General features: G+C 52.3%; 1 protein-coding gene across 2 annotated transcripts; it reads right to left on the bottom strand.

The window, feature by feature from the left end:
- Positions 1-882: 882 nt before the first annotated feature.
- Styxl1 (serine/threonine/tyrosine interacting like 1) lies at positions 883-23,385 on the bottom strand. 2 transcript variants are annotated; one of them, XM_090324371.1, is made up of 11 exons: positions 23,254-23,385; positions 16,405-16,528; positions 15,815-15,856; positions 15,400-15,506; positions 13,356-13,417; positions 12,238-12,574; positions 9,625-9,770; positions 7,370-7,515; positions 6,420-6,517; positions 4,229-4,341; positions 883-1,113 (listed from the first exon to the last, which is right to left on the bottom strand). In XM_090324371.1, exons 4-11 carry the CDS (start codon positions 15,500-15,502, stop codon positions 982-984), a joined length of 1,137 nt encoding a protein of 378 aa, XP_090180497.1. In that variant the 5' UTR covers positions 15,503-15,506; positions 15,815-15,856; positions 16,405-16,528; positions 23,254-23,385; the 3' UTR covers positions 883-981. The 2 variants fall into 2 exon arrangements, with proteins under 2 accessions (XP_090180497.1, XP_090180496.1); XM_090324370.1 differs by lacking the exon at positions 15,815-15,856.
- Between the last annotated feature and the right edge of the window lie 39 nt (positions 23,386-23,424).

Here is a 23,424-nt window from a genome sequence, read left to right as displayed (position 1 = left end):
GCCCAGCAGGAGCCCCTCCTCCTCAGAGCCTACAATCAACCCAGACTGGCCAGGGTCGGTGAGGCCTGGAAAGTCCGTCCCTGGGGAAGCCTCAGTCCTCCAAGGTCCCCCTTCTCATGGGGGTGGGTGGCCCTCCCCCAAGTCCTGTGCCAGCCTCTCGCGGGGATGGGGGGACAGGAAACTGAACTCCCCGCCGACCCCGGCTGTGCCCCACCCCACACGCCTTCCGGTTGCTGGCCCTGAGCTACTCCTTTAACAGATCTGAGGAGTGGGGCACTGGCGCCAACGCCTGTAATCTCAGCTCCTCATGAGGTCTGAGGATTTCGCTTGGGAACCATCTTGAGCAGGAAAGCATCTCCAATTACCTACCAAAAGGCCAGAAGTGGAGATCAAGCGGTGGAACGCCAGCCCTGAGTGAAAAAGCTCAGGGGCAGCGCCCAGGCTCTGAATTCAAAGCCCCAGTACTGGCACCAAAACAAAAAACCAGCCCTGAGGAATTTCTAGGAAGCTTGTCGGGAGGTGGAGGGGAGAATCTCCCCTGTCCCCACACAATGAGTTGGGGGCAGGGAAAGGAAATCTGACCAGTTTTTCAAGGGTAGATCAAGGGCCAGGTCAGAGCACAGGGCCTGGGGGGACAGGACAAATACATTCCTGGGCCAAGCACCCAGAACCTGCTCACCTTTGTGGACTTACACAAGGCACCCTGTGTAGCATCCTTGCGAGCCACCAGGTCCCAACTGTGTGTGGTAGTGCCCCAGCCCCAGGCAGCCAGCCCCTGCCCCCCAGGGTGCCCAGGCAGACAAGTTCCTGAGAAGGCAGAGCCAGGCACTGTCACCTGACTGAAATGCCTGGGAAGAAAGGCTATAGGGCACCAACAGAGACTCCAGGTAGCAAAGGCTCTTTTTCCAGACCAACCCTGGCACACAGGCTGCCCCGTGTCTCCTGGCCCAGGCCTAGGGCCCACAGCAGGGCATAGAGATGTCAGTCCAAGTTCTGGGTGATGTCTGTGATGTAGACCCCCAGGATTATATTCTCCCACTCCAGCAGTTGGCTCACCAGGCCACAGTTTGGCTGCATGGTGGGTTTGCACTGCTTGACGTAGGCCCAGGACCTCTGTGAGCAAAGAGAAAAGAGACTTCAGCACTGGGCAGGGGAGAGGGGCTCAGGAGGTCAGTGGTGCCTGCCCAGGGGACCCCAGGAAGAATAGACCCTGGAATGAAGTGAGTGGAGGGAACTGGCTGGCTAGCACTCACCACGTGAGCCACGGCATACTTGCTGGCTTTTTCTGTGAATGTGGTATTGATTTCTGAGAAATCAATACTAAGGGGAATCACTAGGCAAGCATTCTACTCAAGGATAGTGCCCAGGCACTGAGTTCAAGCCCCAGGACTGGCATGCATGCTTGCACGTGCACACACACACACAGAGACAAAGGAATGACCCCATTTTCTGGTGGCTTCTGGGAAGGCCCAGAAGGCAAAGGGAGACTCAGCCTTGAGCTCAGAAAGCAAGCCTGGCCCACAGAGCAGCACTGAAGGCTCATGAGACCTAGTAAGTTTGTGGGAGAAAGAGGCTAGAGCCCAGGCAGACATTAGGGAAAAGGGAAGTGGGGTGCCTGCCTTCAGATGCAGGAGCAGGGGCCATCGGGGCTGCAGCCTCACTGAGGACACAGGAAAGATGGAAGCGAAACATAGGCACAAACATCAGAACTGGGGATGAAGCAGGTATAACCCCAGCAGAAAGACTGGAGCCATTCCTGGAAGACCAGCTCCCACCGTGGACGCCACCACCCTCCGTGGACACTGCCACCCTCCGAGGCCCCCAGCCTCTTCGAGAGCAGGTAGGCAAGAATCAGAAACAAAAGGATTTTGAGTCGGAAAGAAGAAATAAAAATTGTTTCTGCTTGAGGATGACATGATCTCGCATGTCGAAACTCGAAAGGATCCGCCACGCATCAGTGCTAACACAGAAATTCAGCCAAGTGGCAGGATATATGCAAACAATGAACAAAGAAAACTGGAAGTGGCACTGTGTAGTTCAAGTGATAGAGACTAATCTCGAGCAAAAAGGAGCTCAGATGGCCAGGAGTGTGGCCTAGTGGCAGAGTGCTTACCTAGCATGCACAAAGACCCAGGTTCAATTCCTCGGTACCATGTACAAAGTAAAAGCTAGAAATGGTGCTGTGGCTCAAGTGGCAGAATGTTAGCCTTGAGGAAAAAGCCCAAGGAGGGCTGGGAGTGTGGCCTAGTGGTAGAGTGCTTACCTAGCATGCACAAAGAGCCGGGTTTGATTCCTCAGTACCACATAGGTAGAAAAAAGCCGGAAGTGGTGCTGAGGCTCAAGTGGTAGAGCTCTAACCTTGAGAAAATCCAAGGACAGTGCTCAGGCCCTGAGCTCAAGCCCAGGACTGGCAAAAAATTTTAAAAAAGAAAAGAAAAGAAAAGAAAAAAAGGAGCTCAGGGGCCGGGAGTTTGGCCTAGTGGTTAAAGTGCTTGCCTAGCATGCGCGAAGACCTGGGTTCGATTCCTTGGTACCACATACATACAAAAAAAGCTGGAAGTGGTGCTGAGGCTCAAGTGGTAGAGCTCTAGCCTTGAGAAAGTCCAAGAACAGTGCTCAGGCCCTGAGCTCAAGCCCAGGACTGGAAAAAAAAAAAAAAAAAGGAGCTCAGAGACAATGCCCAGGCCCACAGCTCCAGCCCTAGGACCAGGAAAAGAATAAAATATGGGAAATGAGGGTGTAGCTAAGCGAGATCAGAGGTTCTGAGTACTGGTGCACACACCAAAAAATGAATAAAATATTTAGCCAAGAGGCAAAAGACATATTGACAACATTAGCTAAGTAGAACCCCAGCATGTGGGAGGAGCAGACAAGATCAGCAAGTTTGAGGCCAGCCTCGGCTATAATGTTTCCAAAAGCTACAACAGTGGTAATAATAGTAGGAGGAAGAACAGGACTGGGAGTTTGGCCTACTGGTAGAGTGCTTTGCGTAGCATGCACGAAGACCGGGTTCGATTCCTTGGTGCCACATACTTAGAAAAAGCCAGAAGTGGTGCTGAGGCTCAAGTGGTAGAGCTCTAGCCTTGAGAAAAATCCAAGGACAGTTCACAGGCCCTGACCTAAGCCCAAGACTGGCAAAAAAAAAAAAAAAAAAAAATAGTAGGAGGAAGAAAAAAGGCAAGAGGGAAGAGAGAGGAGGAAGGAAGACAGGAGATTGCACATGCCACGAACAGGGCCTTGCATAGGATGCATCACAGAACAGGGACAACCACACATCTGGGACTCTTTTTTTTTTTTTTCCTTCAGTCATGGGGCTTGAACTCTGGGCCTGGGCGCTGTCCCTGAGCTCTTCAACTCAAGGCTACCACCCTACGCTCTGAGCCATAGCACCGCTTCCCATTTTCTAGTGGTTAATTGGAGGTAGGAATCTCACAGACTTTAGTGCCTGGGCTGGCTTTGAACCGTGATCCTCAGAGCTCAACCTCCTGAGTAGCTAGGATGACAGGCGTGAGCCACTGAGCCCAGCTCAGTGGGACTCTTTCTACCCCACAACTCTCCTTCCAAGAGAACACTGAGTAGATTCCTAGTCAACAGGCTCTAGTGAAGCTTATTTCTTTTTAGTTGGTGGTACTGGGATTTGAACTCAAGGCTTCAGATTTGCCAGGCAGGTGCTCTAATGCTTGAGCCACATCCCTTCCCAGATGAACACTTCAGTTTGATTTTCAGATAGGGCCTTGTGCTTTTGCCAGAACCAATCTCAGACCAAGAGTCTCCCATCTGCTTGCTGAGTAGCTGAGATTAATGGCATGCAGGCCGGCCCAGCCCCTAACTATGGTGGTCCTGGGGTTCTCTCCTCTCCTTTAAACACACCTCCTAGCAGGTCCCACCCGAGCCCTTTAAGATGACAAAGGAGGCTCTGAAAGAACCATGCCTGGAGCTAGGGGCCGGGGGCTCCTCTGGGTTCAAGTGCCAGTTGCCTGCTTCCCACCTCAATTGCTGGCGGAGACCCAGCTGGTACAACAATTCTGTGGCTCTTCAGGCTCTCCCTTGTCTGCCCGGGGCAAGACAAGCCACGGGGCACTATGCAGGTGGTCCTGGCCTAGGGTGCTGTGGCTGGGTAAAGGCGAAATTTGGAGTCATCATCTCCTCCATCCCCTGCCCCCAGGCCCAGCCATGACTCGCCTCCTGGGTGTGGCTGTTGTCCCCCCGCCCAGCCTGGGACACACACCTTCAAGGTCTCCGAATTCCAGTGCATTAAGAAGGCCACCACGATTGCACAGCTACGACTGATGCCCAGGGTAGAAAAGACCAAAATGGCAGATCTACGTGCAATGTTCATTTCTGCAGAGGAAGTCGGGAGGTTACATATGGCCTCTTCCCCTTCAGCTCTGGGTGGAGGGTCAGCAGGAGTCTATGGATGGAGAGGGAAAGGCCGAGGACCAGAGGACAAAGAGTTCAAGGCCAGCCTGGGCTATCCAGCAAGAGTCTCAAAAGCCTCAAGCAGGGAGCTGGAGCTCAGTGGAAGAGCACTCTGTCTAGTGTGCAAGGCCCTCTAGTTTCATTCCCAGAACTACAGAAAAAAAGAAGAACCATAACCAGTTCACCAGGTCCTAGGCAAGCCAGGCCTGGCAGTGCATGCCCATAACGCCAGCTACTCAGGAGGTCCAGGTAGGAAGACCCTGGTCTGAGGCCAGCCCTAGGCAAAAATACAAGAACCTGCCTAAAAAATAATAACGGAACCAAAAGGGCTGGGACTGTGGCTCAATTGGTATAGCCCCTGCCATACAAGCCCTAAGGCTCCGAGTTCAAACCCTAGTACCACAGCCATAAGAACAACAAAAGCTGGGCGCAGTGGCTCATACCTGTAATCCTAGCTACTCAGAAGGCTGAGATCCGAGGATCATGGATCAAAGCCAGCCCTGGCACTAAAGTCCATGAGACTGTTACCTCCAAATTAACCACGAGAAAACCAGAAGTGATGCCGTGGCTAAGGGCATACAGAGCTCAGGGACAGAGCCCAGGCCCAGAGTTCAAGCCTCATGACAGACCCTTTAAAAAAAAGCAGGGGGGGGGGGGGAAGTGTGGATTTTAGACCTGACTAGCAGTTCCAGAGAATCGCCAGGCTTCTAGCAGAGCAGGCTGGGCTTCTCCTGGCTCCACAGGGTGCTGGGACCCCAGTAGCAGTTGTGTGGCTCCGTCATGGGGGAGGGTGCAGCTAAGTAGCTAAGCCACAGTTCTCACCTGGGATTGAGGATAAGGGCGCTTCACCCCTTCCCCATGGGGCTGGAGGCTGAGCCCATCAGCAGGCACAGACATATCCACTACAGAGCTGGGCAAAACTCAAGGTGGCAGAGTGCTAGCCTAGCAAGAGTGCAGGCTCAATCCAAGGCAGGGAGGGGAAGGGAGGGAGGAAGGAAGAGAACAATCTGCCATAACCATCTACATCTCAAGCCTTCCTGCTGCCCGGTAAGGAGGGAGGGAACTTAGGCTGGCCTGGTAATCCCCAGCAAAGGAAGCCAGGCACACAAGGTCACAGACCATCTGAGCTGGGGGAAACTGAGGTACAGAGCATGGAGGGCTGGCCACAGTGTTTGGACACAGGGTGGGCCACAGGTCTTGCCATCTCAAATAGGACCAAGAAGAGTCCCAGCTTCTGAACTTAGTCAGGTGACTGTGGGGTCTGAACCTGTGTCCTCCAGCATCTTGCAGGTTTGATGAGGGGCCCTGTGAGCGCCAGCCAGGGCTAACTTGACTTAGTCTTGTCGGGTGCTAGGATCTGAACTCAGGGTCTCACACGTGCTAAGCAGTCGCTGTACCCCTTAGGCCACACCCAGCCCTCCGGGCTTTCGTTTATTCTTCAGGCAGCGTCTTGTGGTTTTGCCTGGACTGACCTCAGACCATGATCCTCATCTCTGTTGCCTCCCATCTAGCTGGGTTCAGGAAGAGCACACTCCCATGACTGGGGCCTCCCTAACCTTCTGCCTGAGCTGGCCTCCACTGCTGTCCTCCCAATCCCTGCTTCCAGAGTAGCTGGGGTGGTAGGAGTGGGGCGCTGTGCTCTGCCTCACCAACCCACCCTCGTAGACACCATTATGTGATGGGAAGCCAAACGGGCAGGGGGCACACCTAGAGAATCATGGGAATTGGGCTGGGTTTTAAGGAGAGCTCAGGCAGGGGAAGGGTGGAGCCGCTGGGCCCTGAAGCCCAGCCCACAGCCTCCACTCTATCACAGGTTCTAGAGAGCCTGCCTGGCCAGGAGCACAGGGCACTCAGCCCCCAGGTGACACTCGCCGGGACCTCTCTGCTCCTGTGGTAGATCACCACACATGTGGGCCTGGTGGCAGGGCCAGGGAAGCCCCCCCCAACCCCGCCACCACATGTTAGGGATGGTCGTGGGCGTGGACAGGAAATGCCCTTACCCATGAAATGACACACGGTGCGCAGGTGGGGGAGGATCTCAGCCTCCGGTGAGTCTTCTATCTTCAAATGCAGAAGGTGTTCTATTTGCCCCCTGAAACTGCAGAGACACACTGGAGCGCACACTGGAGCCCATGGACCGCACGCAGCCCCACCCCAGCCTCTGCCTCCGCGCCACTTCCAGCTATTTTGCTGATTGGAGATTAGAACAAGGACTCCCCTGCCCAGGTTGGCTTTGAACAGCAATCCTCAGATCTCAGCCTCCTGAGGAGCTAGCTAGGTTATGAGCATGAGCCACCAGCACCAAAATTCATACTCTCCCTCCTGAAAACTTTATTCTCTTTCCTTAGGCCCTGTGCATTTCTTAAATACATTTCTAGGAATCTCCTATTTTCCCCTTCTTGCAAATTGGCTCTATTTCCTGCTAGTGATGGTCTCAATAGCCATAAATCAGGCTTTCTGATGTCATGTGGTATTTTATTGCTAACAGATACTTCACCGAACTCTTGTCTTATTTTCATAAATTCTGCTTGAGGCAAGCCATTTCAGCTTTGAGCAGGAGCTGGGGAAGTTTCTGTGCATGCCGGGCAGTGACAAATAGTGTGAGTATATCTGTGTTTCTGTGTCTCTGTTGTTATCTGCGTGTCTCTCTGTGTTTTTATGTGTTTGTGTGTCTCTATTCATGTCTGAGTCTCCCTGTTGGTGTCTGTGTGGGTCTGTGTCCCCATGTCTCTGGCACTACTAGGTCACTTCATGGCAATTGGCACCAGACCCTTCAGTGCAGGAAGGCCTCATGAGTGGGGGGACGCCAGTCCCAGGCCGACACCAGTGGGGACTGTGAGGCCTACTCCAGCACGTGCTGCTGGAGCCCTGGAGAAGGGATGGGCTAAGACGTGGGTGGGAAAATGGTGACATGCCCTGAGATAAAAGCAGCAACCTGTCTTGCACTTACTAAGGCGTGGACTCCATGGACACATTGATGTGGGCTTTGATTTTCAAGTCCTTCTTGATCTTGGGGTCACAGGCTTGCTTATAGCTGCCCAGGTAGACGAGGCCAGATATGATCTCGACAGGGTATGGCTGAAAGGCCTCGAGCTCCTGGATGGGGAAGCATGAGGGCTGCCCTGAGCACCAGGGGAAGAGCAGGGCTGGGGTAGTGAGTGAGACAGAGGATGCGCAAGCTGGGAGAGCCTCCACACTGCCACCCCTCCCCGCACAGCTCCTTCCTCATGGTTCCCTGCACAATGGCTGGGGTGTTGATGAAGATCACTGTGCTGGGGGGCAGGGGAGGGCCTTGGGACTGCCCAGAGTTGGGCCGGCTCTTCCCAGAGTCCTCAGCAACAGAGGGCACAAAGGAAAGGCTGAGTGGGGCCCAGAGAAACCTCCTAGGAGGGGCAGGCAGCACTGCGCAGAATCACAGGGGCCAGAGTGAGCACAACCCCCCCACACTCACCCCCAGCCAGTCATACCACACCTCCCAGTGAAGGCCCAGCAGCCTAGCTCTGGGGAGGAGAGGAGAGGCGATTTGGCTGTGATCCCGCCCTGCGGGCTTCTATTTCCTACCACACTCATTATTTCCACCACCTTTAATCAACATTTCACTTATGCTTGACAAGACCAGCTCATCCGACTTACTCTGGAGGCTGAGATCAGAAGATCACAGTCCAGGGGGCTGGGAGTTTGGCCTAGTGGTTAAAGTGCTTGCCTAGCATGCATGAAGACCCGGGTTCGATTCCCCGGTACCACATACATAGAAAAAAGCCGGAAGTGGTGCTGAGGCTCAAGTGGTAGAGCTCTAGCCTTGAGAAAGTCCAAGGACAGTGCTCAGGCCCTGAGCTCAAGCCCAGGACTGGCAAAAAAAAAAAAAAAAAAAAAAAAGATCACAGTCCAGGCAGACAAGTCTGTGAGAGGCGTATATCCAATTAGAAAGCAAAAAGAAGTGGAGCCATGGCACAAGTGGTAGAGTACCAGCCTTGAATGAAAAAGCTAAGGAGCCAGCACTGGTGGCACATACCTGTCACCCTAGCTATTCGTGAGGCTGAGATCTGAGGTTCATGGTTCAAAGCCAGCCTGAGTCACAAATTAAACCTGCTTCAAAACATCTACATTTATACATGTGTGTACCCACATGTATACACATATATGTATATTCTAAATCCTATATGGAACAGTGTAACAAACCCTTCTGTCCTCTCCTGTTTCTTTCTGTTGTTGGTGGTGGTTGTGGGACTTGAACTCTGGGCCTGGGTGTTGCCCCTGAGCTCTTCAGCTCAAGGCTGCCGCTCTATCCCTTGTGCTACAGCACCAATTCTGTTTTCTGGTGGTTAACTGGGAATAAGAGTCTCACGGACTTTAGTGCCCAGGCTAGCTTTGAACCAAGATCCTCAGATCTCAGCCCCCAGAATAGCTAGGATTATAGGCATGAGCCACTGCCCTCTCCCCAGTTTCTAATGTTAATTCATGGCCAATTTTGTTTCATCTATACACCACTGACTCCAATTCATCCAAATTACTGTGAGGGAAAATTTTAGAACTCCTAACTCCATCTATAAAGCTTTTATTCTCTCTATTACATGATACGTGATATTATGTAACATAATGTGGGGGTGGGCCAGGAGTGTGGCCTCGTGGTAGAGTGCTTGCCTAGCATGCAGGAAGCCTTGGGTTCCATTCCTCAGTACATAGAAGAAGCTGGAAGTGGAGCTGAGGCTCAAGTGGTGGAGCTCTAGACTCGAGAAAGCCCACGGACAGTGCTCAGGCCCTGAGTGCAAGCCCAGGATGGGAAATAAAAAAAAAAAAGGTGTGTGTGTGTGTGTGTGTGTGTGCATGCGCGCGCGCACCCAGGGCCTGGGCCCTGTCCACTGTAGCCCACTGCCCCTTCCTCCCTTCCTGAAAACTCTTCATCCATCCTTCAGGCACCTGCGTGGCCTCTGCCACTGCCCTTGTTACAGCCCCAGGCTCCCCTAGAGCAGGGGCTCCCCACAAAGCCCAAGACAGCCAGCCTCTGGATCCAGCTGGGTGTGGGGATGCGCCCAGCTAAGCATGGAGAGGCCTCTCGCCTGACTTTGCCTTCACACCCCGCACACTCTGGATGCACCTTCCAGCTGAGTCCACCACGGTGAGATGGACCTTGCCTGTCCCCACGGCGTGCCAGCCCAGCTGCTCCACACCCCTGCCCCTGTCCCAGCGGAGCCAGCCTGAGCTCACCTGGGGCATCCAGATGATCTTCTGGGTCCGGAGGAAGTGGTACAGGCTGGTGAAGTACTCGTAGCCGCCCCTCAGGATGTAGACCGGATGGCGGGTGTGGTGAACCAGGATTCGACCAAACCGCACTGCGGGCCCCACAGCCAGTTCTAAGAGCAGAGAGCAGAGCTGCTGGCGACCCTGCCACCTCCTGAAAAGCACCCCTGGGAAGCGGGCCCTGTCGGTGGAGGGGGATAGGCTACACACAACTGGGGTGAAAGAGCAGGCTGGGGCCAGGTGCTGAGGCTGGCTTCAAACCACAGTGCCCCAGTCTCAGCCACTGACTGCAAGCTGGAGCCCCAGGATGACGCCACCCCATGGCGGGCACAGTGACTATACTCTGGAACCACCCCCTGCCTGGGCCACGTCTGAAAGCAGCCAGGAGCCTAGGGACCAAGTGAACACCTTGGAGGTGACAGCGTTTGAACACTCAAGCCCCTCGTGGCTTCCCCTCCAGCTCACTGCCTGCCCCAGGACAGAGACCAGAGTCAAATGGCCTGGTTCCCTGCCTGAACCCATAAGGGAGGCTGGAGAACCTGGCCATAGCCAGTCACCCCAGCGCCTCGGAGGTAGGGATAGGAGGCTCCAGAGTTGGAAGGCAGCCCAAAGCAAAAGGTAGCAAGACTCAAATCCACAAAAAAGCAGAGCATGACAGGTACACAGGGTGGCCCCCGCCACTGTGGAAGGGGAAACATGAGGCTGAAATCAGAGAAAAACGTGGCAAACACATAAGAACCTAAAAATTCCAAAAGCAAGAGGACACTTGGCAGTGGTAGCTCACACCTGTCACCCTAGCTACCCAGGAAGCTGAGCGCCTCCTGGTTCAAAGCCATCTGGGGCAGAAAAGTCTGTGAGACTCTTATCTCCAGTTAACCACCAGAAAATGGGAAGTGGTGCTGTGGCTTTATGTGGTAGAGTGATAGCCTTGAGAAAGTCCAAGGACAGCCTCCAAGCTCAGAGTCCAAGCCCACAACCAACTTAAAAAAAAAAAAGAGAGGGAGAGAGGGAGAGAGAGAGAAGAAAGTAGGGAGAGGGAGAGAGGGATAGAAGGAGAGAGAGGGAACGGGGAGAGAAAGCTAAGAGATAGCCTTCAGGCTTTGAGTCCAGTCCCGGTGTCCAGTACCTGTACAAGAAGGGAAGGCGAGGTGCACTCCAGTGGAGTGCCTGGCCAGCATGGTCAAACCCATCTGGGTTTAATAGGGAGGGTGGGAGAGAAGGAAAGGCTCGCCTGCCCCAGAGGGTGGGCTGGACTTTATATTTTTGCCAGTATTGGGGCTTGAGCTCAGGGCCTGAGCACTGTCCTTGGGCTGTCCTCAGGGCTACTGTTCTACCCTGAGCCACCGCACCACTTCTGGCTTTTTCTATGTATGCGGTACCAAGGAATCGAACTCTGGTCTTTGTGCATGCTAGGCAAGCCCTCTACCACTAGGCCAAACTCCTGGCCCATAGGCTGGACTTTGAAGGACTGAGACTTGGCCATGGCCAAAGTAAACAGGAAATAAAGGCCAAAGGCTTCCCCTCATCTCTGGGCTCACTCACCCTGGGGAAAACCAGCTGCTATGTCTTATGTCAGCCAAGCAATCTCTACTGAAACCACAGTGTGGTGAGGAGCTGAGGCCTCCAGCCTCCAGTTTACAGCCTCCAATCAAGCTTCCTGGGACACCAAGAATGGCTGTCATTTCAATGCGATTGGTCCTGGCCCAAAGCCCCAGGGACCGCAGCCCGGGCTGAAGTTTTATTGAGATAGAATCTCATGATCTCACTGGCCTTGAACTCATAGTCTTCTTCTTCTTCTTCTTTTTTTTTCTTTTCCAGCTGTGGGACTTGAACTCTGGGCCTGAGCTTTTCAGCTCAAGATTACCACCTAACCCCTTGAGCCACAGTGACACTTCCAGTTTTCTGGTGGTTAACTAGAGATAAGAGTCTCACAAAGTCAAGCTGGCATGGTGGCTCACACCTAAAATCCTAGCTACTCAGGAGGCTGAGATCTGAGGATCAAGGTTCAAAGCCAGCCTGGGCACAAAAAGACCTGAGACTCTTATCTCCAATTCACCCCTAGAAAACAGGTAGTGGGGCTTGGCTCACAGATAGGTTGGGTAGCCTTGAGCTGATAAGCTCAGGGACAGGGCCAGGGAGTTCAAGCCCCATGACCCACAAAAAAACAAAAGAGAATAGAAAGCTAATTGAGTTTAGGATCATATGATGTTACACAGACAGATAAATCGATGCAGACATTGTGTTTTGGTCAGTCCTGGTGCTTGAACTCAGGGCTTGGGTGCTGTCTCTGAGCCCCTTTGTGCTCAAGGCTAGCACTTTGCCTTTTGAGCTACAGCACCACTTCCAGTTTTGAGTGGTTAATTGGAGATGAGAATCTCATAGAGACTTTTCTTCCCAGGTTAGTTTTGAACCATGCTCCTCAGATCTCAGCCTCCTGAGTCGTAAGATTACAGGCATGAACCACCAGTACCCAGCAAGCTTCAAACTATGGATGCTCCTCCTTCCACCTCCTGAGTGTTGAGATTATGGAAGTGTTCACCGTACCTGCATTATTTTTGTCTACTGTTGGAAAAAACATACCTGGGGCATTTTCCTCCTCATTCTCTTCCTCACTCTCCTCTTGGCTCTCCTCCTCCTCTTCTTCCTCTTCTTCGCCCTCCTCCTCGTCTTCGCCCTCCTCGTTGGCTTTGCCCTTTTTGTCTGCTTTGTCCCCCTTGCCTTCCCTGTCCTTGGCATCCTGCCTCCTATGATCAGACTGCAGGCTGGGTCTCCTGAGCTTGACCTTGGACTTGTCTTCCTTGGGTCTTTTGTTCATTTTGAGGCGCACTGCCAGTGAGCTGGTGTTTTTATCATACACCACACAGTACCTCACACAATCCAGATCCACGGACTCAGGAATGAGGTACTGGCTCCCCTTCTAAGGAGGCAGAAAGGTGTGTGGTGGAGGTTGGCTGGACATGCATTCCCCATGGTGCCCGAAAAGCCCGGGTGAAGGCAGCACTTGCCCTTACGGGTATGCAGCTGAGAGTGCAATCTGTTGCACCCAAGGGTCTCCCACAGCTGGAACCCCCCTTTCAGCAGAATGAGGGCATCTGAGCATGCCACTGAATGCTGATTTACTAAGAGTGTGGCAGCCCGTCCCAGCCTCTGGAGGAAAAGACACCATCATGGTAAAAGCATAAATTGATGGTAGAAACAGGTAAGTTGTACCGCAAGAGTAGCCTGGGAAGAAAAATGTTGGCAGGACACTATCTCAAAAAAACAAAAGCAAAGCAAAACAAAACACTGGGCATGGTGTATCCTACTTGTAATGTCAGCTGGGCAGGAGGCAGAAGGAGGAGGATCAAGGCCCAAAGCCAGCACTAAGCAAAAACTATGAGACATTCACTGGGGGAAAAAAAAAAAAGAGCTAGAGAGATGGATCAAGTGGTGGAATGCTTGCCTAGCAAGTCCAAGGTCCTCATTCAGTGCTCAGTACCACCAGCTTACGGCCTGCTCACTGAGTAAATGGCAGCTGGCGAGGGCATGGGGAGTAAGGAGATGGTCACCCTGGAGGAAGTGGGGGCACCTCTGGGAATGGGGGAGGATGCTGGGGTCTGCCCTATGGATAGGCAGTGCCCCACAGTTAGTGCTGCAGCCTGGACTGAGGGCCTCCCCTTTCCCACCCTCTGGGCCCCAGGGCTCTGTGGCCCTGATACCTTCTTCACCCGGATGGCTGTGATCACGTGACTCTCATCGTACTCCACCTTGGGGCGAACATCTGGAATGGAAATGTTCAACCCAGAGCTCGATTTGCAAAGAAACAGGGCTGCACTACTTATGCAGTACATCCATGGCATCTACTTAAGATGGGTCTAGCACGGGGCTCCTGCCCCTGTGTTTTTAAGTCTCTGGGCTGTTCACTAGTCCTTGCAGGCCCTTGGGGAGCAGTGAAATCCTGATCCCCGACTTGGAGAGTTTTCTCTTGAGCTACAGAACCAGAGAGGGGGAGACATCAAAGCCCAAGGGAACTCACAATGCATGCCTCATGAATGTGGACCCAACACAGACTCTAGAAGCTCCACTCTAAGGTGTGGACAATATCCAGGGTAGACGGAAGGTATGGTACTCATCTTTCTTAAAGCTAAGAGGAATGTGAAACAGACACTGAGCACTCAACATAAATCCTAAAACCAGAGTGAGCTCTTCTTGACTTGCAGGCATAAAAGAAATAACACATTGCTGTCTACTAGCTTGAGGGGAGGGTAAACTACCACAAGGCACGGTCGCTCACACCTGTAATTCTAGCTACCTGCCAAGAGCTGAGATCTGAGGATCACAGTTCAAAGACAGCCCAGGGAATGAAAGTCTATGAGACTCTTATCCCACAGAAAACTGGAAGTGGCTGAAGTGGTAGAACACTAGCCTTGAGCTGAAGAGCTCAGGGACAGTGCCCAGGCCTAGAGTTTAAGCCCCATGCCTGACTTTTTTTTTTTTGCCAGTCCTGAGACTTGAACTCAGGGATGAGCACTGTCCTTGGGCTTTCCTCAAGGCTAGCTCTCTACCACTTGAGCACAGCACCACTTCTGGCTCTTTCTGTGTATGTAGTATCAAGGAATCGAACCCAGGGCTTCATGCATGGTAAGCAAGCATTCTGCCACTAGGCCATGTTCCTGGCCCCCTTTTCTTTCTTTCTTTCTTTTTTTGAAGCAAACTACCCACAAAAGACTGAAATTGGGCCTGGGTTTTATGAGAAAACTGATTCAGGGCCACTGAAGGTGTGAGAGCCTGGTCAGGAATAATCCAGCCTTCCTGGAGGCTGCTTTTACCACTCCACAGAGGGATGAATTCATGACCAAGAATTCAAAAGCACATGGTTTAGGCATCGTGGCATACACGTGCCATCCTAACTTCTCAGGAGGCTTAGATTTGAGGACAGTGGTTTAAAGCCAGCCAGGACAGAAAAGTTATGACTCTTACCTCCAATTAACGACCAAAAAAGTCCAAGTGGGGCCGGGAATTTGGCCTAGTGGTTAAAGTGCTTGCCTAGCATGCATGAAGACCCGGGTTCGATTCCTCGGTACCACATACATAGAAAAAAGCCGGAAGTGGTGCTGAGGCTCAGGTGGTAGAGCTCTAGCCTTGAGAAAGTCCAAGGACAGGGCTCAGGCTCTGAGCTCAAGCCCAGGACTGGCAAAAAAAAAAAAAAAGTCCAAGTGGAGCTATGGCTTAAGTGGTAGAATGCTAGCTTTGAGCACAAAACTTCAGGGACAGCGCCCAGGCTGAGTCCAGACCACCAGACCACACACATGGAAATGTGCACACACACGCACCACACTTGCCACACACCTATCTTTTCTTAGGTAATTATTTTATTTCAATGTATAGAGGGGTTACATTTATATTCGCCAGACAGAGCGTGTAATACTTCTCACACAATGATATCCCTTCTTATGTTTTGTCCCCATTTCTCTCCCCCCTCCCTTTTTTCGGGGGGGTCACGGTGGGGTCTTCAACTCTGGGCCTGGGTGCTGTCCCTGAACTCTTCAGCTCAAGGCTACTGCCCTACCCCTACAGCCACTTCTGGTTTTCTAGTAGTTAACTGGAGATAAGAGTCTCAGGTCCTTTTGTGCCCCGGCTGGCTTTGAACCTTGATCCTCAGATCTCAGCCTCCTGAGTAGCTAGAATTACTGGTGTGAGCCACCATGCACAGTTTGCTATTTGTTTTTGTGCTGTATGTTTAGTGTTTGTTTTTGTACTTACCAAATAAATAGAGATAGTTGGGTTCGGTTAACCTGGACACATTTGTGGCCTGATTCAAGATGTTGTAAAGCTTTGTTGGCTCACAAAATAACAATTCAGCCATCTTCCTGGAGGAAATCAACATTGGACAGGTTCAGCAGGCTTTTATTTTTTTCTTGCTGGTCGTGGGGCTTGACATCTGGGCTGTCCATGACATCAGGTGCTGTCCCTGAGCCTCTTTGTGCTTCAGGATAACACTCTGAGCCACAGTGCAACTTCAGCTTTTTACGAGTGGTTTATTGGAAATGAGTTTCACGGACTTTTCTGCCAAGGCTGGCTTCAAACAGCAATCCTCAGATCTCAGCCTCCTGAGTAGCTAAGATAACACGCGTGTTGCCTGATGAATGAGACTCTGAATTTTTAAATCTTAACATACCTCAAACTTCATAATGTAAGTCATCAGGAAGGTTTCAAAACACTAAACAGGTATGCAGAGAAGAATGAATTACTGAGCATGATATCACAGACAGACAGACAGACAGAGAGACACACACACACACACACACACACACCACATATTACCAGATAATACATAACACCAAGCAGAGCCATCAATTCACTGGTCATTTTGCAATTCTTGAGCACCTACCATACGACACACACTGGACATAATCAAGATAGACACAACCTCCCCTGATGGAGGTTGCAAGTACAGACAGCCCACCATAAAGTAACACGATCAGGAAGCACACCTCTAAGAGGAAGCCTAGTCAGGTACCATGGCTCCTGACTGTCATCCCAGCTATTCAGGAGGCTGAGCTCCGAGGGTCACAGTTCAAAGTCAGTCCGGGCAGGAAAGTACATCAGACTCTTATCTCCAATTAACCACCAAAAAGCCAGAAGTGGAGCTGTGGCTCAAGTGGCAGAGCACTAGCTTTGCGGGGAGCTCAGGAACAGCACGCAGTCCTGAGTTCAAGCCCTAGGACCACCACACACACACACAAAAAGGGAAAAATGGATGCCCACCTCTCAGAACAGGAGCCAGTGGAAGCCTCACACCAACTTATACCAGCAACGTCTATGCTCAGCTGTCCAGGACAGTGCAGAAGGAACTGGGCTGGTGAGTGCCCCTCCAGTCAGGTCACTGTGGCTGGGCATAGGGAAAACAGCCAACAGGGACATTCAATTAGAAGTTGCCAAGACAACCAGACCCACTTGATCTGCCTCCCAAGGCCTGCACTTGGTGAGCCTTGGCCCACACCCAGAGCTTCAGGCCCAGGCAAGTCTGGGCCAGGGCTCAGCTGCCGGGCCCCACACAACTGTGCTTCTGGCAAAGCATCACTCCCTGTTCCTGGAAATGCCAGACCCCACTCCTGACCCGGAGTCCAGGAGTGACAGGCCCAGAGGAGCCCATCTCTCCAGTGCCGTTCTCTGCAGGAAACTCAGAATGCAGCCAAGACACCTGCTGACCTGCAGAGATGAGGGAAAACCCGTTCCTCTTCATCCTCCCCTCTCCTCTTTCCAGCCTCTCTAGGACCTTCAGGAGTGACAGGCCCAACAGGCAGACAGCACTATGTAGAGGCTCCCAAGCCACAGCCCAGACAGAGCAGGAGCCCCAGGGCCTCCATGCTGCCTGCAGGCCTGGGTCTCAGGACCGTCCATGCCACTCCAATCCCTACAAAAATGGCCAGATGTCCTGAAATCTGTTTCAGTTTAGAGGGACACAGAAAAAAAGAAGAGCTGCATGCAGTAGTGTATGCCTGTAATCCCAGTGCTTGGGACACGGAAGGCAGAAAGAATGTAAGTTCTAGGCTAGCCTGAGTTAAATAGGGAGGGAGGGAAGAAAAAAAGGAGAGGAGGAAAGGAGGGAGCGGGGAAGAGGCCTGGGGTCCTAAGTATTGCGTCTGCATTGCAGACAGATAGATGTGGACTTGGAAGCCAGCTGCTCCTTCTCTTAGAGCCCGCTCTCATCTCCATCCCCCAACTCCTGCCAGAGGAGCCCTTGTGATCCTGGAAGGGGACTCCCCATGTCCACTACTGGAGAAGGGCTGGGGAAATGGACCCCAAGGCTTGCTCCTCCAACCTGGCTTCTCCTGGGGTGAGTTAGGTTCCCCCTCCCACTTTCCTTGACGCCCATCCCATGCCGGGGTGCTGTCCCTGAGCACTGGGGCTCAGGATTAGTGCTCTACTCTACTACTTGAGCCATGGCTCCACGTCCAGCTTCTTGGTGTTTAACTGGAAATAAGATCTTGTCTCCTGGACTTCCTGCCTGGGTTGGTTTGAAACTTGATCCTCAGATCTCAGCTTCCTGGGATTACAGGCTGAGCCACGGGCATCTGCCCCCTTTTCCTTCCTTTTTTTGGCGGGGGGTTGCCCTGGAATTCCCCCTGTGGCCCAGGCTAGCCTCGAGCACAGGGTTACAGGCTCCCCTGCTTAGCACCACCTTCTATGGCAGGAACTTGGACCCCACCTGGCTATGCAAGCGGCTATTCTCACTTCCTGCCATGGGTCACACTCAACTCGGGGGAGTCCCTGTCCACTGCCTGGAATAGGACTGAGAGCTGTGCCTCTGGACTTCCTGAGCCACAAGTGAACGTCAACTGATTCATCTACATATGTCTCTGAGTCAAGGGTGTGTGGTGGCACACGCTTGTGACCCCAGCTCTTCAGGAAGCCACAGCAGGTCAGCTGGGACAAAGCTAGTAAACCCCTCTGTCACAAAGAAGCTAGGGGCATCGGTGGCGCACACTGGTAATCCTAGCTATTCAGGAGTCTGAGATCTGAAGACTGAAGTTCAAAGCCAGCCCAGGCAGGAAAATCCATTCAGATTACTCCAATTAAACAAGAAAAAAGCCTGAAGTGAAGCTGTGGCTCAAGTAGTAGAGCACTAGCCTTGAGCACAAAAGCTCAAGGACAGCACCCAAGTCCTAAGTTCAAGTCCCAGGACCAGCACAAAAAAGAAGCTGGATTAGAGGCATGACTCAAGTGGTAAAGAGCCAAGCTAACAAGTATTGAGGCCCCAAGTTCAAAGTCTTAGTGGTAGAGTGCTTGCCTAGCATGCACGACAAAGACCCGAGTTTGATTCCTCAGTACCACATACATAGAAAAAAAAAAAGCTGGAAGTGGTGCTGAGGCTCAAGTGGTAGAGCTCTAGCCTTGAGAAAGTCCAAGGACAGTGCTCAGGCCCTGAGCTCAAACCCAGAACTGGGAGAAAAAATAATAATAATTTTAAAAAAAAACCAGTATGACCAAAACAAAGGGGATCAGTCCACAAGTTCACACTTCATGTAAACTGGAAGTCAATAAAGATAAACTGCACACAAGTTTTACATGCATGTGCTTATGTGTTACGGGGTGTGAAGGAGCAGGGGTGGGGGGACACGATGTGGGGTAAATCTGCCCTGTACTGCACCATGGGGTCTGATACACACTGATAAGTGTAAGGCCAAGGGCCACTCTTTCTCACCCTGCCTCACTGACCTTCCTGAGATGCCGTTATACCTTCTCAGCCACGCTCAGTCCCCACAGAACTTCTCTCATTTTTCTAGTTCTTGCTTAAAACCAGGCCACATTATGGGCTGTGGAGCCACTGCTCCGGGGCTCCCGGGCGCTCTCCTGCGCCTCCCCAGGCAGAGCTCCAGCAGCTCAGCACCCTCCTCCCATTAGCATTTTTTTTCCTGATGTTAAACTTTCTTAGGTCTCTGTTTTCTTGGGCCCACTCAAGGAGCCAGAAGACAACTCCAGAATAGTCTGGCCTCACCAGAGCTCTCCAGGCAGAGGTCAATGCCAGCCCAGGGGCTCTGCCCTGTAGTGGGCCACACCCCAAGTGTCTGGGGCAAGGATCTCTAATGTTTTCTGTGGACAAGATGTGGGCCAGGTATGAGAGGCCAACTAGAAATCATCTTAATGGAACTGGGCAAGCCAGTGCAGAGGCTCACCCAAGACTTGTAAGTAGGAGGTCTACTCAGCAAGCTTGAAGCTCCAAGTTCAAACTTCAGGAAGGCAAAGTGGAAGAAGAGGGACTGCCCGTGAGGGCTACCTGAAAGTTCACTAGATCAGAATCAGGTGGAGGATTCCAGAAACCACGGCTGGGGAAATCATGTACATGAGGAAGACGGGAGTAAATGTGAGGTCGGGACTGCAGGTAAGAAAGACTCAACAAAAGCATAGTATGGCAAAATGACCTCGTTCAAACTCTCGTGGAGTTCACAAAGAACTAACACCAGAAGACAAGGGAGCCTTCGGACCCCATATCCACGTACAACCCCAGTCTACCAGTGCCAGCTGGGTCACAAACCACCAGCGACCCAGTGAGGAAGATGAAGAAATAGAGCGGTCAAGCTCCTCTTCTCCAGCTGCAGAGGCCTGCAGAGCTAGACAGGAAACAGGCGGCCTATCAGGGAAACGGCACATTAGACCACTCCAGTGAGGACACCTGGTAATCACAATCTAAGGACAAAGATCTAAGTGGTGTGGTGCACGACTATAATCACAGATGCGGAGGAGGGGGAAGCAGAGGGAGGAGCATCAAGGCCCAAAGCCTACTTAAGTATGACTGTCTGGGGGCCAGGAGTTTGGCCTAGCGTGCTTGCCTAATATGCACAAAGGTTGGATTCCTCAATATCACGTACATACAGGGAAAAAAGCAGGAAGTGGTGCTGTGGCTCAAATGGTAGAGCTCTAGCCTTGAGAAAGCCCAAGGACAGCGCTCAGGCCCTGAGCTCAATGCTCAGGACTAGTAGTAGTACTACTAATAATAATAATAAAGTATGACTGTCTGAAAACAAGCTAAAAGCAAAAGGCCTGGGGTGTGGGTGGAGTGGTGCAGTGCTTGCTTGTCAAGTGTGAGGGCAAGCTCAAGCCCAGAACCATGACAGCAAGAGGAAGAGAAAATGACGCTTATGAAAACATGCTGCTCTGTGATGTCCCGCAGCCATGCTTGTTCAATGCCAGTTACCTGTGCACAGCAGAGGCGGTGCTATGGAGATTCACAGGGAGGGAGGGAGGAGCTGTATGTGAGCCTTTCAGTCAAGGTGGCCCAGGAAGAGGAGGCCTTCGGAGGTAGTGAGTGCTCGCACTTAAGAGCTGGCAACATGGAAGGCATGCAGGGATGCCCCAGCCTCTCTCCCAGAGCCTCAATTACTCATCTGTAGGGATCACTTAAGCACGGGCCCCCTCTGTCCTCTTGGAATAACCCTCACCTGCCTGTCCATCTGCCAACCCACACCCTCCCCCATTCAGCCCATAGGAAATGAGCTTTTTGAGCCAGGAGTTTGGCCTAGTGGTAGAGTGCTTGCCTAGCATGTACAAAGACCTGGCTTCAGTTCCTCAGACCATATACATAGAAAAGCCAGAAGTGATGCTGTGGGTCAAGTGGTAGAGCTCTCGCCTTGTGAAAGCCCAAGGACAGTGCTCAGGCCCTGACTTCAAGGCCCAGGACTGGCCAAAAAAAATAAAAAATAAAAATAAATATATATATATATATATAGAGAGAGAGAGATAGAGAGAGAGAGAGAGAGTAACACCTCCTAGTTTGGGGCCAGGAGGCCTAGAGGTAGAGTGCTTGCCTAGCACGCATGAAGAGCCAGGTTTGATTCCTCAGTACTACATACATAGAAAAAAGCCAGGATGGTTTTGTGGCTCAAGTGGTGGAGCTCCATCCTTGAGAAAACCCATGCCCTGAGCTCAAGTCAAGAAAGAAAATGGGCTCTTCTTTTTAACTTCTGACATCCCATTTCTGTGAATGTACTTCTCCCAGCTCAGGACTCCATATCTCTTCCATTCCTCAACCCCAAAGAAGCCCAGACCCCATTCTGCCAAGACCTGCCCCTCCACAATCCTACCCTCTCCATATCCAAGCTTCACCATCTCATGGTAGTCCATCTGTTTGTTCTACCTCGTGTAGCAGCAATGCTTTCAGAGGCCCACCCTTGGGCCAGTCACAAGTTGGACACTAAAGACAGATGGAAGGTACAGTAGACAGAAGGTACAGTTACTGACCCTAAGATACAAAGTTAAACAATTACCAGAGAACAGTGCTGTGATAAGAGCAAGGGCACCGCCTGTACTAGTGCCCTACTCCAACAGAAATGACTGCCCCAAATACAGGTCTATGCCTTCCAATCTGCAGGTTTGCCCAGGTCTCTGTTCTCCTTGCCTTTTTTTTTTTAACCAGTCCTGGGGCTTGAACTCAGGACCTGAGCACTGTCCTTGGGCTTTTTCCTCAAGGCTAGGGCTCTGCCACTTGAGCCACAGCACCACTTCTGACTTTTCTGTTTGTGGTACTAAGGAATTGAACCTGGGTCTTTGTGCATGCTAGGCAAGCACTCCACCAATAGGCCCAACTCCTGGCCCCACTGCCTTTTTTTTTTTTTTTTTGTGGGTCATGGGGCTTGAACTTTGGGCCTGGGTGTTGTCCCTGAGTTCTTCAGCTCAAGGTTACCATCTTACCCCTTGGACCACAGCCCCACTTCCCGTTTTCTAGTCATTAATTGGAGATAAGTCTCTCCTTCTTTAGTGCCTGGGCTGGATTTGAACCTCAATCCTCAGATCGCAGTCTCCTGAGTAGGATTGCAGGTGTGAGCCACCAAGTCAGCTTGCTGCTTTTGTTTTAAAAACTGGTTTTATTGTTTGTGCTAGTACTGGGACTTCAACTCAGGTCCTGGGTGTTATCTGTGAACTATTACCACTAAAGACTGGAGTTCTGCTTGCTTCATCTTCCTTCCCTCTTTTTCCTTCTTGCCCTTCTTCCTTCCCTCTCCTCCCTCTCTTTCTCTCTTCCTCTCTTCTTTCTCCTTCCTACCTTCCCTTTCTTTCTTTCTGTTATTTTTTTTTTCTCTCTATCTTGTCTCCTCCTGTGCTGGTGATTGAACACAGGGCCTTGCGCACAAATGATCTCACTTGAGTTATGCTCCTAGCCGTTTTATTTTTGATTCTCAGAAAGGGTCTCACCAATGCCTTTGCTAGGGCTGGCCTCAGAGCTGTGGTTTTCCTGCCCCTGCTGCCCAAGAAGCTGGAATTATAGGCGGGCACCACTGTGTCTGACTAATCTCTTTCCTAATGCATTTTTTTTTTAATTACAATATATTGTTTAAAAAAAAGACTGGATCTCTATCACTTGACCTGTACCTACCTTCCAGCTTTTTGGTCCTTAACTTTTCTTCCTGGGCTGACTTTAAACCACCATCCCCAGCCGATCTCGGCCTCCTGAGCCGCTAGGATGACAGGTCTGAGCCGCCTGCCTCTGCTCCTCTCTCCCCTTGTGAAGGGCCGGATTCTCCAGCCCTCTTTTAAGGGCTGTTTTCCAGACATGAAGTTTGCTCCCACCTCCGGGGCTTCCACCCTTCTCAGCAAGCAGGTCCTCTCCCAGCCTCCCCCTCTGCCTCTGGTGGTTCTCCCGGGCTGCTGCCAGCCCGTCCCACTACACTGTCCTGGATGGCCGGAATGGTTCGGATCTCTCACGTCATGGGGCTTCAACTCGGGGCCTGGCACTTCTGCCCACGGCTCGTGCTCCATGGCTCTGGGCTGCAGCGCCACTGCTGGCTTTCTGGTGATTCAGTGGACGCAGGAGCGCCAGCCCTGAGCAAGCGCGGGGACGGGGCGCAGGCCCTGAGCCCAAGCCCAGGCCTGGCAAAGAAATAAATAAAATAAAACTAACGAGGACAGAGTGAAGCTGGGGAGCCGCTTCCACGGTGGGTCAATCACGCAAACCCACCGCGCTCCGCCGGCCGCGCGCCCGTCCTCCCAGCCACGGAGGACACCGACACGCGAGCACCGCGGCTCGACGCCGGCCCGGCGGCCCAGGCCGCCCTCAGCCCGGCGGAGGTCGCGTCGCCGCCCCGGCGCCCCGTCGGGGGCCTCGGCCCGGAGCCCCACCTGGAAAAATGGCTCCTCGAGCCCGTCCTCTTCCGCTCTCGGGGGCGGACTCTGCCCCGCCCCGCTCCGTCCGCCGCGCCCCGACGCGCACAACGACCCAACCGGCCGCCCGCCCGCTCGGCTTCGGGGAGGCGGAAGTGGCCTCTTCTCGCGAGACCCCAGAGCGCGAGG

Source organism: Megascapheus bottae, chromosome 34 (genome assembly GCF_031878675.1).
Source record: "Megascapheus bottae isolate mThoBot1 chromosome 34, mThoBot2.hap1, whole genome shotgun sequence".
In the NCBI taxonomy this organism is placed as follows: domain Eukaryota; kingdom Metazoa; phylum Chordata; class Mammalia; order Rodentia; family Geomyidae; genus Megascapheus; species Megascapheus bottae.
This window is presented reverse-complemented; position numbering and strand designations above follow the sequence as displayed.

Excerpts from the sequence above, each read along its gene's own strand:
- Styxl1 (XM_090324371.1), bottom strand. The coding sequence starts at position 15,502 with ATGGCTGAATTGTTATTTTGTGAGCCAACAAAGCTTTACAACATCTTG. Across the intron at positions 7,516-9,624 it reads AGATCATCTGGATGCCCCAG|GAGCTCGAGGCCTTTCAGCC; the intron begins GTGAGCTCAGGC and ends TTCCCCATCCAG. Across the intron at positions 4,342-6,419 it reads CACCGTGTGTCATTTCATGG|AAATGAACATTGCACGTAGA; the intron begins GTAAGGGCATTT and ends CTTCCTCTGCAG.